Below are 17,648 nucleotides of genomic sequence, written 5' to 3'. Positions count from 1 at the left end.
TATACAGAAATTTATTGAACTAGGTATGCCACAAAATATGTGAATGAGCGATGGAAATTATGATACATGATAATAATTGTCAGGCGACACGCATGTGTCACCTTACATCAGATTTCTGATTAAGACAGTAAACAACAAATAATTTATCCTGAAGTAAATACTAAATATAGTTAATATTGTTTAAATTATTTTATTGTAGGTGGTTATATGTGCTATTTCTGCCCCCGGGAAGCCACTGCTGATTTAATTCTAGAACATACCCTATTATGCCATAACGAAGTAGGAAAGACATTTAGTATTCGTCAAAAACCGTTTGACGAGAAATTAGTGGCTACAGTTTTCATGTCACTTCGATCATTTTTCATGGATGATATCACAACTTAAAAGTTATGATGAACAAGGGATAACTTTGAAAAGTGTTTTACAGTGTCATTTCTTTTATAGCTGACTATGCGGTATGGGCTTTGTTCATTGTTGAAGACCGTACGGTGACCTATATTTGTTAATTTCTGAGTCATGTTGGTCTCTTGTGGAAAGTTGTCTCATTGGCAAACATACCACATCTTCTTATTCATATTAGCTACTTCATGACTGTCACTGAAATTTCAGTATCTCAGATATAAACTATAAACAACACAAATTCAATTTTGAATTATGATAATATGACATCCTTAAAACATTTAATGCTATATAAGACTAGAGAATGTTTGGCCCTAAATGGGATTCTTTGTGTATTATGAAATTAAGTAACGTGGAGTTCATTGACAAACATGGATTTGTGTTCTTTTATAGTTTGGCCAAAAGCCCGAAAATCAAAAAATAAAATTGATGTAGCTTTAAATTTTCTTACAAGAAATACTTATTCAAAGAATGACTGCAAAGATGAGAATAAAATAACGCATATTCCGCAAAATTAGAAACAAACTTATTAAAAATTCATAAATACTCGGTATATGAAAAGTATGCTGCATACATATGCATGGAAGATATTGTAGAGAAAAATATTGAAGGTACTAAACAAGGAACATTTTTGTATTTGAATACTTGCCATATAATTGGTACTTTTCTATTAAATGAAATTAGCCTTTCCTAATTTTCATGCATTTTTCTGAAGCACAAAATATTTGTTTTAAAATCTATAAAAATCTTTGTAATTAAACCAGTTCCGACTGTGATAATCTACATGTTTGGCCCTTTGATGTAATTTATCAATATACATATTTGTGTTTTTTTTTCGTCTGTCAAATGCTTCGTAAGACTATAGGTAAGGCTAATAAAAACAAAAAATAAAAGTAACAATAAACAAAAGTAACAATAAACAAAAGTAACAAAAAACAAAAGTGACAATAAACAATAGTAACAATAAACTGGTAACTATTCTAGATCCTTTACCATCCACACTGTTTAAAGAAACGTCCTAAAATACATGGGAATTTGATCAAAACATTTGAATTTAATTTTTAAAATCATATATCAGTATAAAATAGAAAAAAGTGAATCCAAAGGAAAAATATGGACGGCTGAATTTATTGATAAGAACTAAATCATCAGCGTATAACAGATATGATATATCATTATCATTTAACTTGGGTGGTTCACATGTTGAGTCAAAAATAGATGGTAAATCATTAATATATAAAGAAAATAATGTAGGGCTTAAAATACACCCTTGTTTTACCCCAACTGAGGAATTAAAAAAATCAGTGATACCTTCCGAGATCTTTACCAAGTACAAAACCTCTTTATACATATCTTTCATTATACTAAAAAAAAGGACCATCTATGTTGTAATAAGACAATTTGTAAAAGAGGGCATCTCTATTAAAAGTATCAAATGCCTTCCTGAAATCAATGAAACAGGCATATATCTTTTTTGACATATGAAAATGTGGTATACGTGACTTTCATTTTGAGCAATGCATTGAAAGGATTGCACTTTTGGAATATGGGATATAGCTTATCCATCCTTTTTCTCATCAATTAGAGATATATAGGTAAATTTATCCTAGATATTAACCTGTAAGTTTCTTCATTTTTTTTTATATGCGTTAATGTCATCGTTTAACTGGGCATTTACATTTTTAACACACAAAATACAATTGAAATGCTGAAAGACACATTTATTATGTTTCAGTTACTATTATCATATAAAGAAAATTACGATTATCAAAGAAGAAAAATACCATAGAGTTACGATTATCATCCCGAATTTTTCAACGGCCATTTTCACAGCTCTTTGACAATTCCAGTGCACCGTTACGATTCAAATATGATGTAATGGTATAGATAAACCTTGCAGCTGAGTAACTATTGACAAAAACATGCTACATTTAAGAAAAACGAGTGTAAAGATTTTACCTATATCTACCGTCGCCATATTGGGATAATCGTAATTGCCATTACTATTATCTCTTTAATACCAGTGTTAATAACGCAATATATATATTGAATATACAATGTATGAAAAACATATTGTAATACACATTCGCTTTTGTTTAATTTTCTCATTACTCACTTGACTATTTCTCAATATTTCAGGCTCGTTTGCTTTTTGTTCTGTTTATGATATATACGTATCAACATGATCAAATTAGTAAATATTTCATATAAGTACTAAATTGCAAAGATTCATCAATTGAACCATTCATGATGTTTAATCGTAAAATGAAGTTTGTGTGTTTTATTCTATTCACATGACTTTGTGTTATCCAAATTATAAAATGTGATATATTGAGTTTAGGTCTTTCAGTAGTCAGATTATCACAAAAAAAGTATTAGGGATTATACAGAGAAATCTTCTGTCTCATTAATGGAAAATACTATAGTGTTTATAATACCGTTGCTATTGCTTGTTATCGGAATCAAAAGTGTAAATGTTTTCAACAGTAAATTTTATCAAATGAATATAACAGATATACATAATGAAACTGAAGTATTAACTCATTACATAAAACAAACACGAATACATAATGAATGACCAACACAGAATAGACACACCCGATTCAGTCCAGGCCTCAAGGCAGTAAATTATGAAAATGACGTCACATGCCATGGTGAAAAGGCATTAAAAATTACGTCACATACGATGGTGAAAAGGCATTAAAAATTACGTCACATTTGAACATATGAAAAACTATATCTCAAAAGTAAGATAGAATTAGGATTGATTAAAGATTAAAATAGAACTAAATACTGATATTGCATTTAAACACAATGCATATTGCAATACTTATTAATAGCAATTAACTATAATATGTATATGTGCAGTTTGTTATGAATCCAACTTCAAACGTAAATTATCGTACAGATTATGTTGACCAAAATTAAATCTAATAAATGACGGCGGTGATTAATTTTTGTTTCCATAACACATAAATATAATAGAAAAGACGTCAACACATTTGACAAAATCCGACAAATATAACATTAAACATTTAAACTAAATACATGAATTTGGGATAGACAAGTACCGTAACACGTCTTATAGTAATGCGAATTCACACTCAGCAAAACAGTCACAATCGGGAATAAGTCACGTTTGGTAATTAAAAGATTAGACGACATAATGACAAACCACAATCTACCATGTGGTTAAAATGTCCTTAGTTAGTTTGGTTAAACACACATCGTATGGATCCACCAATTCAAAAACAATTCAAATGAGAAAACTAACAGTCTTATTGATATAAAAGATAATGATCGAAAAAAATATGTAACACATAAACAAACGACAACCACTGAATACCGGGGCTAATTTTCGTAATTTTGGAAATATCCATTTGCGATTCTTATAGATCCCGACATTGTGTTATGGTGCTGTGACATATTTTGGTACTCTTGTCTTTCGTTTTTGTTAATGTGATTTGTCTATATGCCTTTTTAATTTTCATGTGTGTTTGTTTTTATATATAATGTTGACTGCTGTACCACTGGTTTTTTTAAATTTTAACCTGTTATGTCTGTTTGTTCTGTTCACACATTGTTATCAATATAATGGAATCGTGTGCGATTGTCATACAAGTGTAAGCGAACTATATAACAAGGCTTTCTTAATGCACCATTTTCTTCATGATGAAGTTTCTGTACCAAGTCAGGACGATGACATTTGTTATCCATTCCTTTGATGTGTTTGAGGTTTTGATTTAACCATTTGATTAGGGTCTTTCCGTTTTGAATTTTCCTCAAGAGTTTTTTTTTTTTTTTTTTTTTTTTCATTTTACTATTCGGTAGGTCACAATAGGGGAAAAGAGGACGTTATTGTGATTACAATTGAAACATATAAGTCGTCATCTGCGAAATAGATCTTCCATAACGTTCGACCAACTCGAGATGGCGTATGTAATTTTTTTTTCATTTTCACCACTTTGAACTTTTAGTTCAAGAGCTTCATCGTATGCAGCATTTCTCTATCAAAAAAATGATGATGGGAAATGCATCCTCTGGAACATTGTCCCAAATCGGAGATCTAAACTCAAGATGCAGGTGCAGCTGGGATGTTGCTACATGGACATGAAAAGGTTTACAATTGTGAAACTAAATTCGTCTCTTTTATAAAGTTATTATCATCGTCAGGGATGGGGTAATTGAAAATGTAATGGTAATTAAGTGTAATGCATTACAATTTTCCATGTAATTGAGTGTAATGTGTAATTGAGCATTTTTTTAATTACATGTAATGGTAATTTAATTAATAACATTGAAAAAAGCATGTAATTCTCAATTACTTTCGAATTACATTTCAATTACATATACTGTTATGGTGGTAATGATAAGGATTTGTGTTTAATAATATAAATTGTAAAATCATATTTAGACATTAAATACATTGTTTGTACTAAAAATTATTTTCAATATTATGAGAAACACTTTCTAATATTTATAAAGTAAATTAAAAAGAATTTTAATTAATTTATAATTTCTGTATTTATATTATGTTTAATTTAAATGACTTCATTTCTGAGATGTCAAAATACCCCTAATGTATTGACAAGTTAATAGGAACACATTCCCTCTCCTATCAACACATCTTCTGATCATGGAACTTCGATTTTCTGATCAAGCAATATCTGCCACATTAGCTCCTGACGAAAGGCTATTTAGAATTGATGTCAAAGTGTTCAGATCAGAGAGATGCAGACTAAATGACAAAACATTAAAATTACTAATGATTATCATATGCAACGCTTAAACTATGCTTACATGAATATTTTACACATGCATTATATATACATGTATAATATTGTTAAAAAATATTATGATAAATGTAATGTGTAATTTAATTAATTACATTAGTTAAGTAATTGTAATTTAATTAATTACATTTCAAAAACTGTGTAATGTGTAATTAGTGTAATTGATCATTTTTGCAATGTAACGTGTAATTTAATTAATTACATTCCAATGTAATTGACCCCAAGTCTGATCATCGTATAGAGCCACATCCCTGCTTTTCTATTATTGTAACATCACCGGATAACTTCTCGCCGACTCTGTACGTACCACAAGGAAAACAACGAGTGCCAAATGTAGAGCGTGGTATACTTACTCTACTCACACACCTGAGCACCCCTGATTTAATTAATATTCGCCTGATTTTGAAAGACTGATAGTTTTATATTACCAGTTGTATCAGTTTGACTGCGTGTGCATAGCAGTAGACGCGTACCCTGTGGAAGCACCTGATCTCGTTCTTTTTGTGGGGTTCAAACGATTCTCTCAGTTTTTGTTCCTTACCAATGTTACCCTGATGTGTATCTATTTAACACGAATTTTAAGTTCGAAAAATCAATGAACTACTTTTGTTCTTTAATGTATACATAATTGATTTCTGATTACTTCTGTCATTTTAGTTTGTACATAGTTGAAGGGACATAACTCAAAATAACAGGCATAATTGATATATCATTTGTTCTACCCAGTAGGTATAATTTTGATATAAATAAGGAAAGAAAAAAAGAAAGAAAGAAAGAAAGAAAAAATCTATCGTATAACAGTTACATTATCTAAAATGGGAGTATTGGTGACCGAGAGGTCATAGAGTTCATCCACTGTATCAATGACACGTGACATGTGCATTCGAACTTTAATCACAATTGATAACGAATGTCATGTGAGTTAAGAACGTACCGAACAATGTTGAATTGGTAGCAGAGTTTTACAGAAAGTACATTTTCACACTAACGAAAATGAATGTGCAGCTTGTAAATTAGAAAAAAATAAAGTTTTGTTGTTTTTTGGGGGTTTGGTCGTTTATGTCATATACGTTTTCGTTGTGTTTTGTTTTGTTTTGTTTTGTTGTTTTTCGGTTGTTTTTTTGTTGAGGGGGGACGGTCTTTGTTTCTTTTGCCTTGTAAATGTGTTACACCTTCTATTATTATTTTTTATGATTTGTTTCATTCTTTTATTCATCAACAGACTTTAGCTGTCCAATTTACAGCTATAAAATGTGATGAAAATAAAGTCAAAGCAATTGATAGTTTGGAACACATGCTGCCATTTGAATGCAACGAATATGTTTTGTTCAAAATATTACGTGTTACACATATGGTTTCTTCGAGGTTAAACAAATGATTTTATTTATGCACACAAATATAGTTGTGATACTCGTTTTTATTTCAAACACAATATACCAATATATATAAACAAAGACCTATTACGTACAAATGTACCCTTCCATAAAACTAACATCTCCGTTTTCATCAAGATTTTTCTAATCCAAATGCACCTATCACTCGGTCGAAAAAAGATCTGGATTTTCTTTTAAAGTCTATAACCTCCCTGCATAACTGGAAAAATGCATCAGTAACATCCTTTAAATCTTCTGACGCCGATGTTTCAACAAGAGAACATCCAAATTCTTCCGCCATTTGTTGTCCTGTAAAACACATTGTTTATCAAAATATATTATTAGACTTCTTAAGAGTTATTATATATTTAATTTAATTTTAAGCCGTGATTTGAATTAATAAAAGCTGTCACTTTTATGTTTGTTTGTTTTTCCTTTGGTTGCCAGTGTTCCTTTCCATATAAATTATGCTATGTCCCATGTATTCACTTACATTTTGGATAGTCATAAGCAATATATGACACTGAACAAAATTTAAAAAAAAAATGATTTAAATTAAACTTTATTTTTTATTTTTCTAGTTTTACTTTTCATATCAATTATGTATTTATCCGTGTATGCATGTTTAATTTCAAATCCCCTACTATATAAAAATATGGAGATGAGGTATTATTGCTAATGATACAACTATCCACCAAAGTTCAAATGAAGCGTGTGGAAATATATAAATGCAACCATAAATGTGCAAAAACATATTATCAATGTAAAAATAAAAGATATTAACCTTCTTCTCGTGTAACTTGACGCATATGGGCTAAATCACATTTATTCCCTACGACAATTATTGGAACTGTAGATCCTTTCTTTATGTCGTCTATCTTCCTTTTTAATTCATATAACGAATCAAATGACTTCCGGCTAACAACAGTGTAGACCAGCATATATCCATCCGCCCATTTTAAAACATCATCCCGTCCACCACAATCATCCTTCTGAAATATACACAAGTCCTCTGGAAATACAGTTTATTACACATACATATAATTACCAAAATTTGGTATTCTAACATTTTCTGTATTTTTATTTTAAATTAACGACCTACCGTTTTTATAAAGACAGACTTTAAATATTCAGTTTTGTTGTTTATCACGGCTAAATGTAACGATGCATTTTTTTTCAATTTTAAAAATCATAAAACAATTGAAAGACAAAAACAACATCTGGCTATATTTTCTAAATTCCCATAGATGAAAAGCATAAAGAAGAAATCGAGAAAACAAAAATGCAAAAAAAAGTAAAACATCGTTAGGTTTAATTTGCGCAAAATAGTTGTCATTAATTAAACAGTTAAAAAGTGGAGTTCGCTTTCATTTCTTCTTTCTTGTCATAACGATAAACATTATTCATTACTGTTTAATTCTTATTTAAATGCCATTAAATAAAATATGCATTCATTTTAATGTGCGTATTTTTATGCGTTTACTTTTCTACATTGGCTAGAGGTATAGGGGGAGGGTTGAGATCTCACAAACATGTTTAACCCCGCCGAATTTTTGCGCCTGTCCCAAGTCAGGAGCCTCTGGTCTTTGTTAGTCTTGTATTATTTTAATTTTAGTTTCTTGTGTACAATTTGGAAATTAGTATGGCGTTCATTATCACTGAACTAGTATATATTTGTTTAGTGGCCAGTTGAAGGACGCCTCCGGGTGGGGGAATTTCCCGCTACATCGAAGACCTGTTGGTGACCTTCTGCTGTTGTTTTTCTTCTATGGTCGGGTTGTTGTCTCTTTGGCACATTCCCCATTTCCATTCTCAATTTTATTCATGTTTTTTTTTTTATTTGGTTTAATTGTATACTGTTGTGAAATATTTTAAATGTAAGGTCCAAATGTCAGTTTTATGGTCGCTGACGAAATGCAGCATCACAGTTCTAATTGTATTGCATATAACTATCTTAATTTATAAAAATTAAGAAAAAAATTTGAAAAAAAGGAGATTGCTGTTGTATTATATGAACGTTCTTGGATTATACGTTCTTGCTTATCTCTGATGTTTTTTACGAGGACGTGTAGACTACGTTATGTTATTTACACGTGGGACGAAAATTATATAATTTTTTCAATAGGATAACTAGCTTTTCAACTGATTTTTACAATTTTTTTGTATATTTTGCTGTTGCAAAACTGTCCTTGGAAAGGGGTAGAGATAGGGTTGAGCTCACACAAACATTTTACCTCGTCACATTCTGTATGTGCATGTTCCGTGGCAGAAAACTAGGTTTACGTTTTATTTTGTTTTCAGCTTAAATCAGGTTGTTCGTTTTCTAATTATTTTTTTTCATTTCACTGTCTTTCATAGCTTACTGTACGGTATTGGCTTTTCTCATAACTAAAAGCCGTTCAGTGACTGATAGTTGTTAACATCCTTGCCTGATAGTCGTCTCACTAACAATCATATCACATCTCCTTATAACAATGTATAATGAAAACGAGGACATACACACGTTCTAGTGTATCAACAAGTTTCTTCTTACATCACTTATGGTATCTAAGACTTCTATCGTCACTGTTTCTCCGTCTATTACAGCACTGTACTTGTATTTTGATTCTACAATGTATTATCACAAGAAGAATATCAACATTAAAAAGATTGATTGATAGAGAGATGCTTGCGTGTTGTCCAATGGAAATTATTTAGAAAGAAGCTTAGGTTTGTGTAAAACAAATCGTGTTCAAATGAATATTCATTGTGAAAAAAAGATTAAAGTGTTCTACGTATACAGAGACATATTTTAAATTCTGTCGAAATTGTTTGAACTTAGTCCCTGATAAATCGTATCCTCTTACCTAATGTTTGACCGAACTCCCTGATAAATCGTATCGTCTTACCTATTGTTTGACCAGTTTCCCCGATAAATCGTATCGTCTTACCTAATGTTTGACCATACTCCCCGATAAATCGTATCGTCTTACCTATTGTTTGATCATACTCCTCGATATATCGAATCGTCTTGTCTATTGTTTGATCATACTCCCCGATAAATCGTATCGTCTTACTTACTGTTTGATCATACTCCCCGATAAATCGTATCGTCTTACGTATTGTTTGACCATGCTCCCCGATAAATCGTATCGTCTTACCTATTGTTTGACCATACTCCCCGATAAATCGTATCGTCTTACCTATTGTTTGATCATACTCCCCGATAAACCGCTTTGTCAAAAATCTAACAGACAGTGCTGAAATAGAAACGAAACCATGTAACAATCATTCAAACATTTACATTTAAACAAAACATAAACTACCATTACATCAGCGCTTTTCCTTTGTACTTCAAAGACAATGAAATTACTCGACATTATCGGACAGGTGCTTTGAAGGGTTTTTAATTGGCAAGATTTATAACGATCATTAAAGATGAAAATGTTTCAATGAAGTGGATTCCTCCTGTCGAAGGTATGTTTATTTCAATGATTTACTTAGTTACGCACATTCATTGCTGCCAATTCGTTTAGTTCCAATGCATAAAACTTTAACCGAAATAATAATTCACGTTTGTAGACAAGATAATAGAATATACATTATGGACATCGGAACGTTTCTTAACACTGTGTGCATAATTTTTACTAATTTCATCATAACATAGAGCACCTGTTTAAACAAATCTATATGTCTGGTTCATAACCTCAGACTGTCTTGTATGCCATTTTCATATAGCTGCCAGCTATATAATTAGAACGGAACATTTTCTACTCTGTGTAAGAAGGTTTATGCAAATTTTTATTTCTGTTTAAACAACTGCAGGTTATAGTGTCCGAACTATTACACATTTATCCAATAAAACATTGGATTTTTAACAGCTGCTTACGGCTGCTTTATTTTTTGTCATTCTCTCAAATTGCTTCTTAACTTTCAGAAAAATACTTTCTTTATTATTTTTTGTAAAAATATAACCGAACAAAAAAATTCACATGTATCAACATTTGAACTCATTTTAACTTTTTTTTCAAATCATGAGACTAATATAAAAATAAGAAGATGTGGTTGAATACATATGAGGTAGCTTTCCCTGGATCAAAGGACAATGTGACCACAAATGTGAAGCTATTCTAAATGGAAAACAAATCCCTTGATTTATGTTGAAAAATAAACAGTAAAAGAAAAACAAATATGACAGACTGCAACAAACTACAGCAACTGAATTTATGGTTCATGGCTTGGAACATGGACAAAACGAATTGGCGGGATTTAAAATGTCTGTAGGCGTTAAATCCTCCCAAACTTTCCTACTTTTTAATTTCAAAAAAGGAGAAAGACATCAATGGGGCAATCAAAACCAATGCAGTCGAAGAAAGATAGACAACCAAACAATATAAACAAAAACGTGGAAACAAAACAACATATGATCAAAACAACAGTATGGTAAAACAACACTATAAAAAACAAAACACAACACAACAGTATGGTAAAAAAACAACACGATGAGACAGAACAACACAATAGTTAATTAAAACAACACAAAGGTATGGTCGAAACAACACTATGAGACAAAACAAAACAGCAGAAAGGTCAATACAGCACAAGAAGACTAATACGTGTTCATAAAAAAGGAAAACACCAGACTTGCCAACAAATGCTCAGTCTGTTTCCTAGGGGAACTCATAGGTACAAATAAAACGTCATTTGGATCCTGCACATCTAGTGACACCCGTTGCAAACTTTTAAAACAACTATTATAATCATTGAAATCATATACAAGAATCGTCAATTTACCATTCAACTATACATTCCACTTGTTATTATAACTAGCAGAAATTTATTTCATAATATTCACTATTATGACAATGGAATAACAAAACAAATGAGTGTAAGCTTCGGTTTCATGTTAAAGGATATACTAGTATAGGACTTTCAGATGAAGATCATCAATATAAGCGTAGTTCATTTTGCTGTTTTATCGTGTACAAGTATGGATGCTGTGTTATGAATAAATGCACTTTATTCTTTCACTTCCACTGAACCAAGCAACAAATGTTAATTTGAAGACTGTATGACATCTTGATGCCTTTTTGTGTTGTGTTTCTGGGTCGATAACGTAAGTCCGACTTGTCTTTAAAAAGTATGATTTAAAAGTTTGAAACGGCAATAATCTTGTTATTTGCTTTACCATTAACAAGTTTTACACTTACAGTTCTCTTATCTGAAGATCGATTACATGTCCTTAATAAGAAGCACAGAAATACAAAATGTGTTTCGGTTAACGCTTTTACAACCCAATAAAATTATGAAAAAAGAAGCAATCAGTTCTTATTAAAGATAAGAATGGTTTTAATAGTCATCACTAGTGAAACGGGTTTATCAATTTACCTATATGTTATCAGCATACACATTATTCTAAACTTTTATTTGACTGTATAGAATATCTACAGATCATACTATTTATGACAAAAAATCTCATTGAAAATCAGGTTATTCTTCGAAAATAGTTTAAAAAACTTAATAAAAAAACAAAACAAACCTATCGCTCAATGTTTGTAAGTAGGTGCAACTAAAACTGGTAAAACAATTTACCCTAGGGTATAGAACCGTGATGGTTGTACAAGTAATGCATCGTATAATACATCGTATAATACATCGTATAATACATAGAAACTTATTGTAAGTAATACCATTCTGATGATTTCTAGCTTTAGATCTAACGTTCCTATTTTTTCTACAACACCTGTGATGAATGAATTGGACAAATAAAAAACATAATGGTTTTGTATTACGTACGTTGTACATTGTCTTTCCTTGGCGAATAAAAGTCTACAGATGTCAAAATAAACATAGAAGAGCAGCGAAGGAGAGGAGAATAAGTTATATTTTACAGATGCCTTATCTATTTAGATGCGTGCTTCACTAACGGATATTGATCTCAAGAGTCTGTCTGTCATTCAACGCAACATTACCGCTAACATGTCATGTAATTCAATACTAATTAACACAAATAAATCGACAAAAAGATCACACGTATCAGAGTAAGAAGGTAAAAAGATATTTTTGTAGAGATGCAGTCTTGGCGAAACAGTCGACATACGGACAGAGTATTGTCAGAAAATGTCAAAACTCTCACTTGCATTTTGAGGAACCAAGCTACGATCTGACAGAGGAAACGGTTCATTTTTCTAAAAGTGTTTATATGATATTAAAAAAAAAGAAGATGGGGTATATATAAAAAAGAAGATGTCGTTTGTTTTTGTGTTTCATATTCGTTTTTCGTTCATTTTTTTATATGAATAAGGCCGTTAGTTTTCTCGTTTGAATTGTTTTACATTGTCTTTTGGAGGCCTTTTATACCTGACTATGCTGTATGGGCTTTGCTCATTGTTGAAGGCCGTACAGTGAACTATTGTTGTTAATTTCTGTGTCATTTTGGTTTCTTGTGGAGTGTTGTCTCATTGGCTATCATACCACATCTTCTTTTTTATATCAACTCATCAGATACAAGTGGACGTGGACTGTCAATGAGACAACAGATGACAAAGATGTTAACAGCTAATTAATATGTGTATATTTGTGGACAAAATAGAATGTTAATTTGATAATTTTTGTTTCACGTAAATCTCTAACTTATGTATGGTGGCTTATTGGAATGAAATAGCTTTATTGCATGCTCTCTGGCAGTAACTTTGAAAGGACGTATGTGCAACACACATTAAATTTAAAGGAGAATCGGGGAAAAAAGTGGCTACGGAAAATTTTAAACAGTTTACGTACATCAAACTATATTCTTTCCATAAGCATTATGATAAGGTTTATACGATCACAGAATATAGTATTACTTTCATTAAGACATTAACTATTTACTAAAAATTCTAACTTGAAATCAAAGTCGGTAGGTTTTTTTAAATGGAATATTGGTGGATACCATTTGTTTTATAAAAACATGTATTCAAAACATATTGCTTGAAACGTAACAAAATAGGGGAAAATGTTTTTATATTTTCTTATTTCAAGTTTGCTGCATAACTTCAATGTTCATTTGTATTCAATAAAGTGTTGAATTCTTAAACGGAAAACTTCAAACTAGACACCACATAAACCTTCATTTATAAATTTGATTTATGTTAATAAGAATTTCGTGTTGACTAACTCCCTAATTTCTAGTTTACCATTTATAAACTCTGACGGGAATATAATGATAACTATACTTCGAGTATTTTATATCAAATTAAAAATAAATAGATTAAGTGTGTCATCTTAAAGAATTATGCAAAATCAACTTGATTTTACATTTTTTCTTTAATGAACTACAAAACTAAACAACACATAGACTATATCCATCAACTTAAACTCATATTCAAACGTTCTGATTTCCAGTTAAATGAAATTGAAAATTTCATTGCAATTTCTAATATCATTTATTATATTCTGAGTTATGAATTTAGAATCAAAACGAAATAAAAAATCTTAGTCATTGGAAAGAATCAGTAAGGCAACTACCACTTGATTTTGTTATTTTTTTATAGATAAAACAAAAAGCTAGTGAGAGACTTTAGTTTGGTTGTCCTTTTGTCCTTCACTTAGAGGTCGTCCAGTTGGACATTTCGAATTATTAAATGAACTTTTCTCTGCTTAAGTTGATAAATTCTAACTTTTTCTTTTCCTTTTTTTCAAATTGGAGTTGCTAGTAATTCTATTTATAAGAAATATATTTGTATCCACTCACCACTCTTCCCCACTCCATGTTGTCCTAGGACTGCGATTTTGGTGTCTCCAAACGATGACTTCTTCCTTTTTATGTAAGGTCTAAGAGTAGAACTTCCTCCTGTTGAGGGGTCACTAAGTCCCCCTCCCGAAGTCATTACGCGTTAAATCCGGTGTTTACATCATCACCTGACACAAAACAGAACTTGTACGTAGTAATTCCTTAATGTACATTCATTGAACATATTGAATACACTTCTTAGACAATTATCTTATTTATATATAGATCATGTCGATCAGTGTATTATTTATGTTGTTTTCAGATCCAATTAATTATTTCCATCTATACAGTTTAATGAATAAAAATAATAATTAAGTAATTTCTTACTTTCTCTTTCTCTGCCGGATCGTTATCAATTGTTTATGTATATTCCAATTGCTATGATATACCGGTTCTCTGTATGATAATGGTAATTGGTTACATTCATGCTGCTGCCGATAATAATTTATTGAAGATTTGATTGCAGTAACACAGCACAGAACACATACTTGTAAATAATATTCAAAGAGAAGTTTTATCACATAAAGTGTGGTTTTTGCCGTGTTTCCAAAAGATATAATTTTATACATATGTATTTCTGCAGATATGCTTCTCCGTAATTTTGATGAACGTTAAACTTTTTTCTCTCTAAACATGCTAAAGTATATATGCAGTTCGAGTTTGTCTGTCATTAGAAAACTCAATCCATGCAAAACTAAGGCAACGATATGTAAATGAAATTGAGAATGGAAATGAGGAATATGTCAAAGATTTGTAGTTTTTATGTTTGAGATTCACTTGTTGTCGAGTATGCAGTTGCGAGTTATTCGTGTTGCGAGCTACGAACATCTAGTTGCGAGTTGCGTGTTACGAACGTCGATTTGCGAGTTACAAAAATTTTGCGTGAAAATGGGGAAAACTATTTTATTTTTTTTGGTGTACCTCTTTAACATTTTTGAATGATGATTACTTAAACAAGGTTAAACAGTTATATTCATTCTTTTTGTTGTTTTGACTTCATCTGAGTTTCGTGTAAAAAATGGATGGATTGCTTAAACATAATCACTACGTAATGGTTATTTTCGGAAGAAACAGGTCGGCTTTTGAAATACCGTGGATGACTTTTAGTTTAATTATTATTAAATTTCATAGCTAGCACCGTCATATCAAACGTAAAGGGAGATAGCAACTAAACATTAGAACATATACGTAAAAGACTCCTTTCTGCAGATTTCGTTATGAGTTGGCTCTTTGGGGTAGCTGTAGAGGCAATATATGTTAGGGACCCCAATATGTATTATTTGGCAGTGACACTAAAGTGTGGACGTCTAAGTTATATGTGCTTAAATTGGCTAGAGGTGAAAGGTTGAGTGAGCATTTTTACGTCTGTCCTAAGTCAGGAACCTCTAGATTTTGTTGGTCTTTTTTGTTTTTTCTATGCGTTTCGGAACATAGAATGGCGTTCATTTTCTTGATCGATACATTGTGTTTCTGGGCATGCTCGGGGCTGCCTCTTTTCGGATTTCTTGCTGTGTTGACGACCCATTGGTGGCCTTGGTTTGACTTGTATATTTTGGTCGGGATGTTATTCTTTGACACATTTTCCTTTTCCATTCTTTATTCTATACTTGTAGCTGTCAAAGATACTTTGTAAAAGAGCTAAAAGACGCAGTTTTGCAATATGTAACTTCGTTAAAAAAAAAAGGGTAAATCATAGCCAAATCAATCAAGTTAATTTAGGAATATCATGCTGACAAATATAACCTTTCAACGTCTTGAGACAAGGCTTTCGAACTCATATATATCGTTAAAAAAAAAACATGCCATTAAATTCCCAAAAACTGTTCCTTTATTTACAGCGGCAAGCTTTTGTACTAGTAAAAGTTCAATGATTAGTTAATATTAATATTAAACGAACTTCGAACAAAAAGGAATGTTGAGATTGGAACAACCCATTTTGTGATTATCTAAGATTATTATTTTGCGTTGTTAATTGTAATAACCGTTTCACAGATGATATCGGATATGTTCCTTATGTCGTAACTACAATACCCTTTCCCTTTTCACGAACGTGACTTACCGAATAAGCCTATTTACCGGATTTTTAATAACATAAGCAACACGACGGGTGCCACATGTGGAGCAGGGTCTGCTTACCCTTCCGGAGCACCTGAGATCACCCCAAGTTTTTGGTTGGGTTCGTGTTGCTTAGTCTTTAGTTTTTTATGTTGTGTCTTTCGAACCATTATTTGTCTGTTTGTTTTTTCATTTTTAGCCATGGCGTTGTCAGTTTATTTTCTATCTATGAGTTTGACTCTTCCTCTGCATGGTATCTTTCGTCCCTCTTCTATAGCATGCCTATTTTTGCGTTGTAGTACTCAGATATACATACATTGAACAACTCGATTATAAACTATTTGGTATATATGTAGGACTCTAAAGTGCAATGGGGACGCTTAAATGCGATGGTCACGCTAAAGTGTGATGGCCTAATATAAAGTGCGATGGTTTGATACGCTAAAGTGACTTTAGCAACGTGAGATAGCATTATGATGAGTAACGTTCGTCCAGATTAAGATTGTTTTACACAAGAAGAAAGAAGAGAGAAACAAATGATCAAAATTAGGAACACTTTTGGTCGTTGCTGGAACAGGTTAACTTAATTTGAACAATTGTAAAAAGAAGTTTTATCAAAACAGCTGGAGTGCCAAAAAAGTCTTCTTTTTTACGTTGTTTTTATTCAATAAATAATACTATATGGTTTGTTATTTCTGTCAAATAATGAATATACTAGACAGCAATCTAACGAACAGATCAAAGACCTAAAAAAAAACTAGGTGTGAAACAATTTAAAAGAGACAAATAGCAACCTGTTTTAATAAAAAAAAAAAACAAACAAACAAACAAACAAAAACAAAAAAAAATGAAATATACCCAAAAAACGACTTCCACTTCTAACTATACTGCAATATAACCATTAGACTTTTTTGTCACCTATCGTAATCTTTAAAGATATAGTATGAACTATCCATCTTACCCTAAATGACGTGCATGTACGTAACTAATAATCATACGGCCGTCAACGTTATGTCCAATTTCGCATATCAACAAACTATAAAGGGTTATATATAATGACTAGTGTTAAACAAGTTTAAAGAGAAAAACTTCAGGCTTGTTATATAGATAAAACAATAACCGGAAATGAAATAGAAGGAACTCAGTAATAAAAGAAAACCATTGCCTGAAACACATTCCCGTTACACCATCGCACTTTAGCGCGTCATGTCTCATCTCACTTTAAAAAAAAACATCGCACTTTAGCGTCTGACACCATCGCACTTTAGCGGATACCTT

The 17,648-nt window shown here is 31.4% G+C and overlaps 1 protein-coding gene across 1 annotated transcript; it reads right to left on the bottom strand.

Annotated features, from left to right (window-relative positions):
* Window positions 1-6,473: 6,473 nt before the first annotated feature.
* Window positions 6,474-14,626, bottom strand: LOC139492340 (ras-related and estrogen-regulated growth inhibitor-like). Its single transcript, XM_071280550.1, has 5 exons — window positions 14,277-14,626; window positions 9,748-9,804; window positions 9,099-9,172; window positions 7,350-7,557; window positions 6,474-6,874 (listed from the first exon to the last, which is right to left on the bottom strand). Exons 1-5 carry the CDS (start codon window positions 14,410-14,412, stop codon window positions 6,699-6,701), a joined length of 651 nt encoding a protein of 216 aa, XP_071136651.1. The 5' UTR covers window positions 14,413-14,626; the 3' UTR covers window positions 6,474-6,698.
* Window positions 14,627-17,648: the final 3,022 nt, after the last annotated feature.

Source organism: Mytilus edulis, chromosome 10 (assembly GCF_963676685.1).
Source record: "Mytilus edulis chromosome 10, xbMytEdul2.2, whole genome shotgun sequence".
Lineage (NCBI taxonomy): Eukaryota > Metazoa > Mollusca > Bivalvia > Mytilida > Mytilidae > Mytilus > Mytilus edulis.
This window is presented reverse-complemented; position numbering and strand designations above follow the sequence as displayed.

Coding starts and splice junctions, on each gene's coding strand:
- LOC139492340 (XM_071280550.1), bottom strand. CDS start 14,412: ATGACTTCGGGAGGGGGACTTAGTGACCCCTCAACAGGAGGAAGTTCT. Junction 9,805..14,276: donor ACATGGAGTGGGGAAGAGTG/GTGAGTGGATAC, acceptor TTTCTATTTCAG/CACTGTCTGTTAGATTTTTG. Junction 7,558..9,098: donor TCTTAGATACCATAAGTGAT/GTAAGAAGAAAC, acceptor TGTATATTTCAG/AAGGATGATTGTGGTGGACG.